General features: G+C 42.7%; 1 protein-coding gene across 2 annotated transcripts in view; it reads left to right on the top strand.

Moving 5' to 3' along the window:
• Positions 1–7,659: 7,659 nt before the first annotated feature.
• The window catches only part of LOC135555957 (transient receptor potential cation channel subfamily M member 4-like), an 87,185-nt gene continuing 82,706 nt past the window's right edge, over positions 7,660–12,138 (top strand). The window contains exon 1 of one of the 2 annotated variants that reach the window (XM_064988777.1): positions 7,660–7,890. In XM_064988777.1, the coding sequence (XP_064844849.1) occupies positions 7,711–7,890 (180 nt within the window). In that variant the 5' untranslated portion in view covers positions 7,660–7,710. The remainder of the gene's footprint in view (positions 7,891–12,138) is intronic. The other variant, XM_064988776.1, reaches the window with a different exon arrangement.

Genomic DNA, 12,138 nt, shown 5'->3' with positions numbered 1-12,138 from the left:
CCCACGACTGCGTGGCCATGCATGCGTCCAACTCAATCATCAAGTTTGCAGACGACACAACAGTAGTGGGCCTGATCACCAACAACGACGAGACAGCCTACAGGGAGAAGGTGAGGGCACTCTGAGTGTGGTGTCAGTAAAACAACCTCTTACTAAATGTCAACAAAACAAAGGAGATGATCGTGGACTTCAGGAAACAGCAGAGGGAGCACCTGCCAATCCACATCGAATGGCCAGTAGTGGAGAAGGTGGAAAGTTTTAAGTTCCTGGGCATACACATCACAGAAACTGAAATGGTCCACACTCAGAAATTGGCTTGTCATCCAAAACCCTGACAAACTTTTCCAGATGCACAATCGAGAGCATCCTGTCGGGCTGTACTACAGCCTGGTACGGCAAATGCACCGACTTCAACCGCAAGGCACAACACATCATCGGGGGCAAACTACCTGCCCTCCATGACACCTACAGACCCAAACTGTTACAGACCTATATCCATCCTGCCCTGCCTATCTAAGGTCTTCGAAAGCCAAGTCAACAAACAGGTCACTGACCATCTCGATTCCCACCGTACCTTCTCCGCTGTGCAATCTGGTTTCCGAGCCGGTCAAGGATGCACCTCAGCCACGCTCAAGGTACTAAACGATATCATAACCGCCATCGATAAAAGACAGTACTGTGCAGCCGTCTTCATCGACCTTGCCAAGGCTTTCGACTCTGTCAATCACCATATTCCTATCGGCAGACTCAGTAGCCTCAGTTTTTCTGATGACTGCCTTTCCTGGTTCATCAACTACGTTGCAGACAGAGTTCAGTGTGTCAAATCGGAGGGCATGCTGTCCGGTCCTCTGGCAGTCTCTATGGGGGTGCCACAGGGTTCAATTTTCGGGCCGGCTCTTTTCTCTGTATATATCAATGATGTTGCTCTTGCTGCAGGCGATTCCCTGATCCACCTCTACGCAGACGACACCATTCTGTATACTTCCGGCCCGTCCTTGGACACTGTGCTATCTAACCTCCAAACGAGCTTCAATGCCATACAGCACTCCTTCCCTTGGTCTCCGACTGCTCTTAAACGCTAGTAAAATCAAATGCATGCTTTTCAACCGTTCGCTGCCTGCACCCGCACACCCGACTAGCATCACCACCCTGGATGGTTCCGACCTAGAATATGTGGACATCTATAAGTACCTAGGTGTCTGGCTAGACTGTAAACTCTCCTTCCGGACTCATATCAAACATCTCCAATCTAAAATCAAACCTAGAGTCGGCTTTCTATTCCGCAACAAAGCCTCCTTCACTCACGCCGCCAAACTTACCCTAGTAAAACTGACTATCCTACCGATCCTCGACTTCGGCGATGTCATCTACAAAATAGCTTCCAACACTCTACTCAGGAAACTGGATGCAGTTTATCACAGTGCCATCTGTTTTGTTACTAAAGCACCTTATACCACCCACCACTGCGACCTGTATGCTCTAGTCGGCTGGCCCTCGCTACATATTCGTCGCCAGACCCACTGGCTCCAGGTCATCTACAAGTCCATGCTAGGTAAAGCTCCGCCTTATCTCAGTTCACTGGTCACGATGGCAACACCCACCCGTAGCACGTGCTCCAGCAGTTGTATCTCACTGATCATCCCGAAAGCCAACACATCATTTGGCCGCCTTTCGTTCCAGTTCTCTGCTGCCTGTGACTGGAACGAATTGCAAAAATCGCTGAAGTTGGAGACTTTTATCTCCCTCACTAACTTCAAACATCTGCTATCTGAGCAGCTAACCGATCGCTGCAGCTGTACATAGTCTATCGGTAAATAGCCCACCCAATTTTACCTGTCTTATCCCCATACTGTTTATATTTATTTACTTTTCTGCTTTTTTGCACACCAATATCTCTACCTATACATGACCATCTGATCATTTATCACTCCAGTGTTAATCTGCAAAATTGTAATTATTCGCCTACCTCCTCATGCCTTTTGCACACAATGTATATAGACTCTTTTTTTTCTACTGTGTTATTGACTTGTTAATTGTTTACTCCATGTGTAACTCTGTGTTGTCTGTTCACACTGCTATGCTTTATCTTGGCCAGGTCGCAGTTGCAAATGAGAACTTGTTCTCAACTAGCCTACCTGGTTATATAAAGGTAAAATTAAAAAATTAAAATAAAAACCAGATGTCACAGGAAGGCCAAAAAGATCATCAAGAACAACAACCATCTGAGCCACTGCCTGTTCACACCGCTATCATCCAGAAGCCGAGGTCAGTACAGGTGCATCAAAGCTTGGACTGAAAGATTGAAAAACAGCTTCTATCTCAAGGTCATCAGACTGCTAAACAGCAATCACTAACTCAGAGAGGCTGCTGCCTACATTGAGACCCAATCACTGGACACTTTAATAAATGGATCACTAGTCACTTTAAACAATGCCACTTTAAATGATGCCACTTGAATGTTTACATATCTTACATTACTCATATCACATGTATATACTGTATTTTATACCATCTACTGCACCTTGCCTATGCCGCTCAGCCATCGCTCATCCATATACTTATATGGACATATTCTCATTCACCTCTTTAGATTTGTGTGTATTAGGTAGTTGTTGGGGAATTGTTAGATTACTTGTTAGATATTACTGCACTGTCGGAAACTAGAAGCACAAGCATTTTGCTACACTCGCATTAACATCTGCTAACCATGTGTATGTGACCAATCAAATTTGATTTGAAATAAAGTGAGCTTTCTCAATTTACCTAATTTGCTAACCATTACTTTAGGCAAACTCAAGACCTCACTTTTGTATGGACTCGACCACTTTTCAAACTCATTCTCCAGCACTAAACCAGTGTCTACATAAACTCAGCAAAAAAAGAAATATCCCCTTTTCATGACCCTGTCTTTCAAAGATAATTTGTAAAAATCCAAATGACTTCACAGATCTTCATTGTAAAGGGTTTCACTGGTCACGATGGCAACACCCACCCGTAGCACGTGCTCCAGCTGTTTCCCATGCTTGTTCAATGAACAATAAACAATGAATGAACATGCACCTGTGGAACGGTCGTTAAGACACTAACAGCTTAGGCAATTAGACGATAGGCAATTAAGGGCACAGTTATAAAAACTTAGGGCACTAAAAAGGCCTAAAGAAAGATGCCCAGGGTCCCTGCTCATTTGCGTGAACGTGGCTTAGGCATGCTGCAAGGAGGCATGAGGACTGCAGATGTGGCCAGGGCAATAAATTGCAATGTCTGTACTATGAGACGCCTAAGACAGCACTACATGGAGACAAGACAGACAGCAGATCGTCCTCGCAGTGGCAGACCACATGTAACAACACCTGCACAGGATTGGTACATCCGAACATCAAACCTGAGGGACCGGTACAGGATGGCAACAACAACTGCCCAAGTTACACCAGGAATGCACAGTCCCTCCGTCAGTGCTCAGACAGTCTGCAATAGGCTGAGAGAGGCTGGACTGAAGGATTGTAGGACTGTTGTAAGGCAGGTCCTCACCAGACATCCCCGGCAGCAACGTCGCCTATGGGCACAAACCCACCGTTGCTGGACCAGACAGGATCGGCAACAAGTGCTCTTCACTGACGAGTCGCGGTTTTGTCTCACCAGGGGTGATGGTCGGATTCGCATTTATCGTTGAAGGAATGAGCACTACACTGAGGCCTGTACTCTGGAGCGGGATCGATTTGGAGGTGGAGGGTCAATCATGGTCTGGGGCGGTGTGTCACAGCGTCATCTGACCGACCTTGTTGTCATTGCAGGTAATCTCAACGCTGTGCGTTACAGGGAAGACATCCTCCTCCCTCATGTGGTACCCTTCCTGCAGGCTCATCCTGACATGACCCTCCAGCAAGACAATGCCTCCAGCCATACTGCTCGTTCTGTGTGTGATTTCTTGCAAGACAGGAATGTCAGTGTTCTGCCATGGCCACTGAAGAGCCCGGATCTCAATCCCATTGAGCACATCTGGGACCTGTTGGATCGGAGGGTGAGGGCTAGGGCCATTCCCAGAAATGTCCGGGAACTTGCAGGTGCCTTGGTGGAAGAGTAGGGTAACATCTCACAGCAAGATCTGGCAAATCTGGTGCAGTCCATGAGGGGGAGATTCACTGCAGTACTTAATGCAGCTGGTGGCCACACCAGATACTGACTTACTTTTGATTTTGACCCCCTCCCCCTTTGTTCAGGGACACATTAATTCCATTTCTGTTAGTCACATGTCTGTGGAACTTGTTCAGTTTATATCTGTTGTTGAATCTTGTTATGTTCATACAAATATTTACACATGTTAACCTTTCTGGCGCAGGCGTTCCGCTAGCGACCCACCTCGACAACATCCGGTGAAATTCGGCCAAATTCAAAATACAGAAATAGTCACAATAAACATTCACAAAAAATACAAGTGTTTTACATCGGCTTAAAGATTAACTTCTTGTTAATCCAGCCGCTTTGTCAGATCTCAAAAAAGCTTTACGGCGAAAGCATACCATGCGATTATCTGAGGACAGTGCCCCGCTTACAAAAGCATACAAACATTTTACAACCAAGTAAAGGAATTACAGTCAAAGTCAAAAATAGCGATAAAATTAATCATTTAACTTTGAAGATCTTCATATGGTTGTAGTCACGAGAGTCCCAGCTACACAATAAATGTTTGTTTTGTTTGATAAAGTCCCCCGTTTTATCCCAAAAACTCAGTTATGTTGGCGTGTTTTGTTCAGTATTTCACTGGCTCAAAGGCGGTCAAAACATGCAGATGAATACATCCTAATAGTATCGGTAAAGTTCGTCAAAACATATCAAACGATGTTTAGAATTAATCCTCAGGTTGTCAATTGTCTAAATAATCGATTATATTTAAACTGGACAAGAGCGTATTCAATAGAAAGGAAAAACAATGAAGGGTGCGCACTCGGTCATGCGCACAAACCAGCACTGCATGATTCTACAGTCCACTGACAGAAAGGTCTCATTCTTCTTCATTTTTCAGAAAACAAGCCTGAAACAATGTCTAAAGACCTGACATCTAGTGGAAGCCAAAGGAACTGCAATCTGGGTCCTAATCCATTAGATACTTTATAGGCATTCAATTGAAAATATCCACTTTAAAAAAGTCCCACTTCCTGGATGGATTCTCCTGAGGTTTTCACCTGCCATATCAGTTCTGTTATACTCACAGACATTATTTTAACAGTTTTGTAAACGTTTGAGTGTTTTCTATCCAAATCTACCAATTATATGCATATCCTGAGTAACAGGCAGTTTTCTTTGGGCACGTTTCTCATCCAGACGTCGAAATACTACCCCCAAGCCATAAGAAAGTTTAAGTTTGCTGAAAATAAACGCAGTTGACAGTGAGAGGACGTTTCTTTTTTGCTGAGTATGTGAAAACGTCGCACAATTCTATCAGGGGCAGTCGCCATACCCTAGCTCAAGAACAAAAATGTAAAGTAAGCAACAACAAAAAAAGTAGACTAAAATCATTCCAATCCTGATTAAAATGAAATGGCTGTTTAGCATTGGCTGGCTTTAGGACCATGCAAAGCATCGCTCAGAGAGCAGCTGCCAGCCTGCAGCCTTTTTTCTCACTTTTAGAAATTAGAGACACTGCCAGTTTGTTTTGCCTTTCAGCCATTTAGGCAGTGCGCAAATTGCTTTGCATTTGATGTCTGCATTTGAACTCGTAAACCTTGTTGTAATCTGATAGCCAGGGGTTAATTGAATTGGGAGGTGGGCAATGTTCCCTCTATTTTTTTTGGAACTGAGCAAATTTCTGGTCTGCTGAGTGCAAAAATTCTGTGCAACTTCCAGCACACTTTTAGTTTGAACACTGAGTCTGTACCCACTTTAAGTTAGTTTTAACAGTGGCCAAGTAGGCTGCTGTGGCTATTTGATCATAATGTAGGCCTACCAGTGGCCTACCACAAAAATAATGGAGAAAATGCATCCCAAAACATTTTAACATGAAATACCTATAGTAGCAGCCAATGTGTGGTGCTCAATGTAGGCCTAAATTCCATGAGACGTTTGAAAAAAACATGCAGGGCTTGACATTAACCTGTCTTCCACTTCTTCTTCAGACAAGGTGACTGAAAATGTCGTATTGTTTGATGCAAGAAATAATTTTACAAAATAGAATGCATTAATATTCCCATACCATTATTAGAAATGATGCGACCCTCTGCCTATTGGCTACACAAAATACAACACTGCCCCTTTAAGACAAAAAAAAGCTATTTTCAAAGATGTCTAGAGATGTACACATTTTCTGCTCTTGTAGGAAGCAATCATTCCCCTATTGCTGACTACAAATGATCTATAACTGGTCAAATAACTCAAACTAGCAAAGGACTAGCAAACAAAATGTGCACATGCGGCTACATGCAGCTCTTGCTTTGATCTCAAAACAAGCGCATCTACTCATGACCACAGCTGTAAACACAGTCCAGTTCAACGTGAATGGCACAGATCCATATATAGGTCTACTGCAGCTCTGATTGGTTATGCCGCACAGGTCTGTGTCGCGTATGGGCTGATTCATGCACAATAGAATCCTACTCTGATGCCTTCTGCCTACAACAAAATCTCTTGCAAATTTCGTTTTGTTTCGGTATGTTGCATTGAAAGTGGCTAATATTGCTTTGATTCTATCACAATTGACACAGTCAAGGGGAATGTTGATAGTGTTACCTAACAGAGAATATTCCAGTGAAGTTCAATCTCGTGCTTTTCTCTGTTGGCTGATGTTTCTTCTGTGCTATGCACAGCAGTCCCGGGGAGCTGCGCTGTAGTACTGTCTGAATTCACATGCCCACAGCTTAGCGGGAACATTGGAGGTGGGCAAGCTGGCCCGGGAAACATTTGCACAAGCTGCCCCCTTGTTGGCTACTATGTTGTAATATCTATATTGATTGCAATATTCTGACCTACTGAGCCTCTCAGACCTTATTCTCCCCTACCAACCCACACGAGCACACCATTCTACCACAGAAGGCCACCTTGTCATCCCCAGGTCCAAGCATCCTTCGTCCAGTCATCCATGACTGACTCCATCACCATCTTTCAGTTCCTCCTAAAGCCCCACCTCTTTGACAAGGCCTACCCATAAGCCCCCCTCCCACACATACACACATACATACAAGCAAAGCAAAGCAATACACTATAAAGAGACAACCCCATTGCACCATACTGATCACCACCCAAACCGTTACCTTACCCTAAACTGGGTTTGCATCCTTACCACTAACCCACCCCTTACCTTAAATCAGGTTTGTATCCAACCCCAACCCGACTCTCCCCAAACACAGATACATCACACTCTTTCCCTTCCCTGTTGTTGTTCATGTTTTTGTTAAGTCTGCTGTTGTTTTGCTTGAAATGCACTGCAATGTGGAAAGAAAAACAAGTTCGAAGTGCTATGGGAAAATCACTGTCAACGTTTGTTAATGATGGGCAGCTGGCAAGAAATCACATGTATTTGTCTGCGATTGTGTTAATCATCAAGGGGGACATTGGACGAGAGTCAAGAGGGGAGGGGGGCAGTGGACTTTTTTTGTCTATGATGGAAAATACTCTCTGAAATGACGAGGAGTTTGCCAAGGTGTTTAGCACCATACCCAACAATGCCACACACACGTCCCACGATATTCAAAATGAAAGGAGTGAGGCATCCTCCGCTACATGCGAGAACTCATTTTCCACTTTTGCAAACTTGTTCAGTCAGCACAGAAGAAAGCATGCTACACCAGGAAAGCTCAACTAACCCAACTGGAATTTGAGGGAGATCTTACAAGAAGATTTCGGGGAGAATGGAATGAAAGTTCCACAATGCATCAAGGAGGCTGGAACTCTTCTGAAAAGGTAAGAAACAATCTAGCTGGTTGGTTTTGATCAAAATCTTGGTGGCACAGCCAGTGGTGTCATTTCAGCAAAAATGTAGGGTATGGAATGGCAAAATGCATCCTTAGCCAGTGTCGTGTCTTTGGCATCATTTAAGTTGAAAACTGTTATTTTATCAAATAAATTCTCTGTAATTATTATTATTACGTGATTAAACTAATCATGTACATTTAATTAACTAGGAAGTCAGGGCACCACGGAAAATCTTTAGATTACAAAGTTATAATTTTCCGAATTTAACTTCAGAAATGTTAATATCTCATCAATTAGTCTTCTATTAATGAATTATTCTTTACCTCACGTCAGTCTCATCTGAACGTCGTAAATTGTTGGTTGTCTGAACGAACCTAGCCTTTACTATAAATCATATAAATCATATATACACCAATTGGCTTAATCATTTATTTACTAACTAACTAAATAATCACAGAAATCCATAAACAAACAAACAGTAGATATTGGTTACTAACAAAGATAGGGAAGATTCCCTAGTGGGCTAAACCGATATGACGGCTTGGTGGACAAAGGGAAGGGGTTGTGGACTGAGAAAGAGCGAGGAAGACAACATTGATTCATTACACAGTCTATAATTATATACAGTCATGGCAAAAGTTTTGAGAATGACACAAATATTAATTTTTCATAGTCTGCCGCCTTAGTTTGTATGATGGCAATTTGCATATACTCCAGAATGTTATGATTAGTATTCCCTCTTTGCCATGCAAATATATTGAATCCCCAAAAACATTTACACTACATTTCAGCCCTGCCACAAAAGGACCAGCTGACATCATGTCTCGTTAACACAGGTGTGAGTGTTGACGAGGACAAGGCTGGAGATCACTCTGTCATGCTGATTGAGTTCGAATAACAGATTGGAAGCTTCAAAAGGAGGGTAATGCTTGGAATCATTGTTCTTCCTCTGTCAATCATGGTTACCTGCAAGGAAACGTGCCGTCATCATTGCTTTGCACAAAAAGCGCTTCACAGGCAAGGATATTGCTGCCTGTAAGATTGCACCTAAATCAACCATTTATTGAATCATCAAGAACTTCAAGGAGAGCGGTTCAATTGTTGAACCAATATTTTGGGTCCATGGCCAGGAAACTCCCCAGACCTTAATCCCATTGAGAACTTTTGCTCAATTCTCAAGAGGTGGGTGGACAAAACAAAACCCCACAAATTCTGACAAACTCCAAGCATTGATTATGCAAGAATGGGCTGCCATTAGTCAGGATGTGGCCCAGAAGTTAATTGACAGCATGCCAGGGCAGATTGCAGAGGTCTTGAAAAAGAAGGGTCAACATTCCAAATATTGACTCTTTGCATCAACTTAATGTAATTGTCAATAAAAGCCTTTGACACATATGAAATGCTTGTAATTATACTTCAGTATTCCATAGTAACATCTGACAAAAATATCTAAAGACACTGAAGCAGCAAACTTTGTGGAAACTAATATTTGTGTCATTCTCAAAACTTTTGGTACATTGAAATGCTAATCCGCTCATTCGAGAATAATTGCAAGTACATAGTTACGGTGTATATCATTGTTGTCTTCTCTGTTGGAATCTGGTCCGTCTGCTGGAGAGTTCATCCGAGTCTCTCTCTCTTTCTGTTTTCTTGAAGATCAAAGTATTTCGTGGTTAGAGTACCATTCAGAAATGTTCTCATAGAATAGATGTTTCAGCGGTTGTCTGTATTCTCGTCCTCGGTTTAGATACTTCGTATCTAAGATTTGCTCGTATTTTGTAGGGATCGATAGTCTCAGAGTTGAACCATTTCCAGCCATGTAGCCAATGCTCCACATGGTATGGCTAGAAATTCAACAACCATTGCAACCTTAGCTTACACTGAGGTTTTTGGTCTTAACTATTCGCAATCACAGCTCACACTGTGGGTTTGCTTAGTCTGGAGTGGATTTTCTTAGGAGGGGCTTGTATTTGTAACAGTAGAAGAGGCGGTTCCATGACGCCAGATCATGTCTGTGCTCAAGGGGGTGTGGCCGCTGACTAGTTAAACTTTACAGGAAATACAATTCTCTCAAAATTAAAAAGGTTAACATCACATTACATAATTTCACAAATAGTTTCATCTTTACTCATTCATTTTATACAATAATTAGATGCAAACACCATAATTCAGAAATATACACGTTCAGAGATATAACTGAAGTGTCCACGGACCCTTCCCACATTCTCGCAAGTGGACATATAGTTTCATTTTCCCATTTTGGGGATTTAGGAGTACGGCCACGTGAAATCCTTTGTTCACTCTGTGGTCTCTCTCTCTCTGCATGACCAGGTGGAGAGAGTCTCCGCCAGGAATTTATGACCTGAGACAACCGAACTGGGTGTAGGAGAGAGTGAGAGAGGGGGAAGTCACGATCTACACCCAGAAAGGGCCACGTCATGACACCAGCATAGGTTTTCATCGGCTTTGCTTTAGTGTGTAGAGCTCTGTCCATAGCGTTAATAGGGCACAGTGGAGATTTCACGCCCACCTGTCACTTCTTGATCAAAAGGACTCAATGGTGGCGGCATTTGAACTGTTATGTTTATTGTGGGGTAGCATTATATAAGCACCATTCAATATAATTCCAATGCCTGAACCGAAATAACAACCCTGGGTATAGAGTGTATTCGGGAAACTATTCTGACCTCTTAACATTTTCTACATGTGGAAAAAATAAAAAATGTATTCAAAAAAAAAAAAAAAACAGATTTTATTTACATAAGTGTTCAGACCCTTTACTCAGTACTATGTTAGAGCACCTTTGGCAGCGATTACAGCCTCAAGTCTTCTTGGGTATGACGCTACAAGCTTGGCACACTTGTATTTGGGGAGTTTCTCCCATTCTCTCTGCAGATCCTCTCAAGCTCTGTCAGGTTGGATGGGGAGCGTCTCTAACACAGCTATTTTCAGATCTCTCCAGAGATGTTCGAAAGGGTTCAAGTCTGGGCTCTGGCTGGGCCACTCAAGGACATTCAGAGACATGTCCCAAAACCACTCCTGCGTTGTCGTGGCTGTCTGCTTAGGGTCATTGTCCTGTTGGAAGGTGAACCTTCACTCCAGTCTGAGGTCCTGAGCGCTTTTGAGAAAGGTTTTCATCAAGGATCTCTCTGTATTTTGCTCCATTCATATTTCCCTCGATCCTGACTAGTCTCCCAGTCCCTTCTGTTGAAAAACATCCCCACAGCATGCTGCCGCCACCTATACTTCATCGTAGGGATGGTGCCAGGTTTCTTCCAGATGTGACGCTTGGTATTCAGGCCAAAGAGTTCAATCTTAGTTTCATCAGACCAGAGAATCTTGTTTCTCATGGTCTGAGAGTCTTTAGGTGCATTTTGGCAAACTCCAAGTGGGCTGTCATGAGCCTTTTACTGAGGAGTGGCTTCCATCTGGCCACTCTACCATAAAGCCAAGTTTGGTGAAGTGCTATAGAGACTGTTTTCCTTCTGGCAGTTTCTCCCACCTTAGCCAAGGAACTCTGTAGTTCTGTCAGTGGCCATTGGATTTTTGGTCACTTCCCTGACCAAGGTCTTTCTTGCCCGGTTGTTCAGTTTGGTCAGATGGCCAGCTCTATGTAGAGTCCGGGTAGTTCCATATTTTTTTCAATTTCCTAATGATGGAGACCACCGGACTCTTGAACACTTTGAACACTCTAGAAATTGTTTTACACCCTTCCACAGATATCTGCCACATTTCCTTGGACTTCATGGTATAGTTTGTGCTCTGACATGCACTGTCCACTGTAGGACAGGATATAGACAGGTGTTTATTTATAAATCAACCATTTATTGAATCATTAAGTGTTTGATAATCAATGTTTTTAAAATATTAAAACTTTTGATGATGTCATCGGGTAGAACTTTTGAATGTTATATTTTTCTGACATAACTTAGACATGCGTTGTTTTTACAAATGTAAATACTGGTTTGGTGCTGGAGATAAATAATATAATGTGGCGGAGTTGTCTTTTAAATTACAGAAAATCCTGTAAATTAAAAAATGTCATTTAGTTATCATTTGACAGCCCTAATAACTATGTATTTTAAAATCAGCAGCTCTGATCAGCTGATCAGGCACTGAATTAAATAGAACTAGACCTTTGTCACAGGAATGTCTCATTTATACGATATGAGAAATATTTGAGATGAACAACCAGGAACGAAATCAAGAAACAGAACTCAAAACAGGTTTAAGCGG

This window comes from Oncorhynchus masou, chromosome 15 (assembly GCF_036934945.1).
Source record: "Oncorhynchus masou masou isolate Uvic2021 chromosome 15, UVic_Omas_1.1, whole genome shotgun sequence".
NCBI classification, from domain to species: domain Eukaryota; kingdom Metazoa; phylum Chordata; class Actinopteri; order Salmoniformes; family Salmonidae; genus Oncorhynchus; species Oncorhynchus masou.
This window is presented reverse-complemented; position numbering and strand designations above follow the sequence as displayed.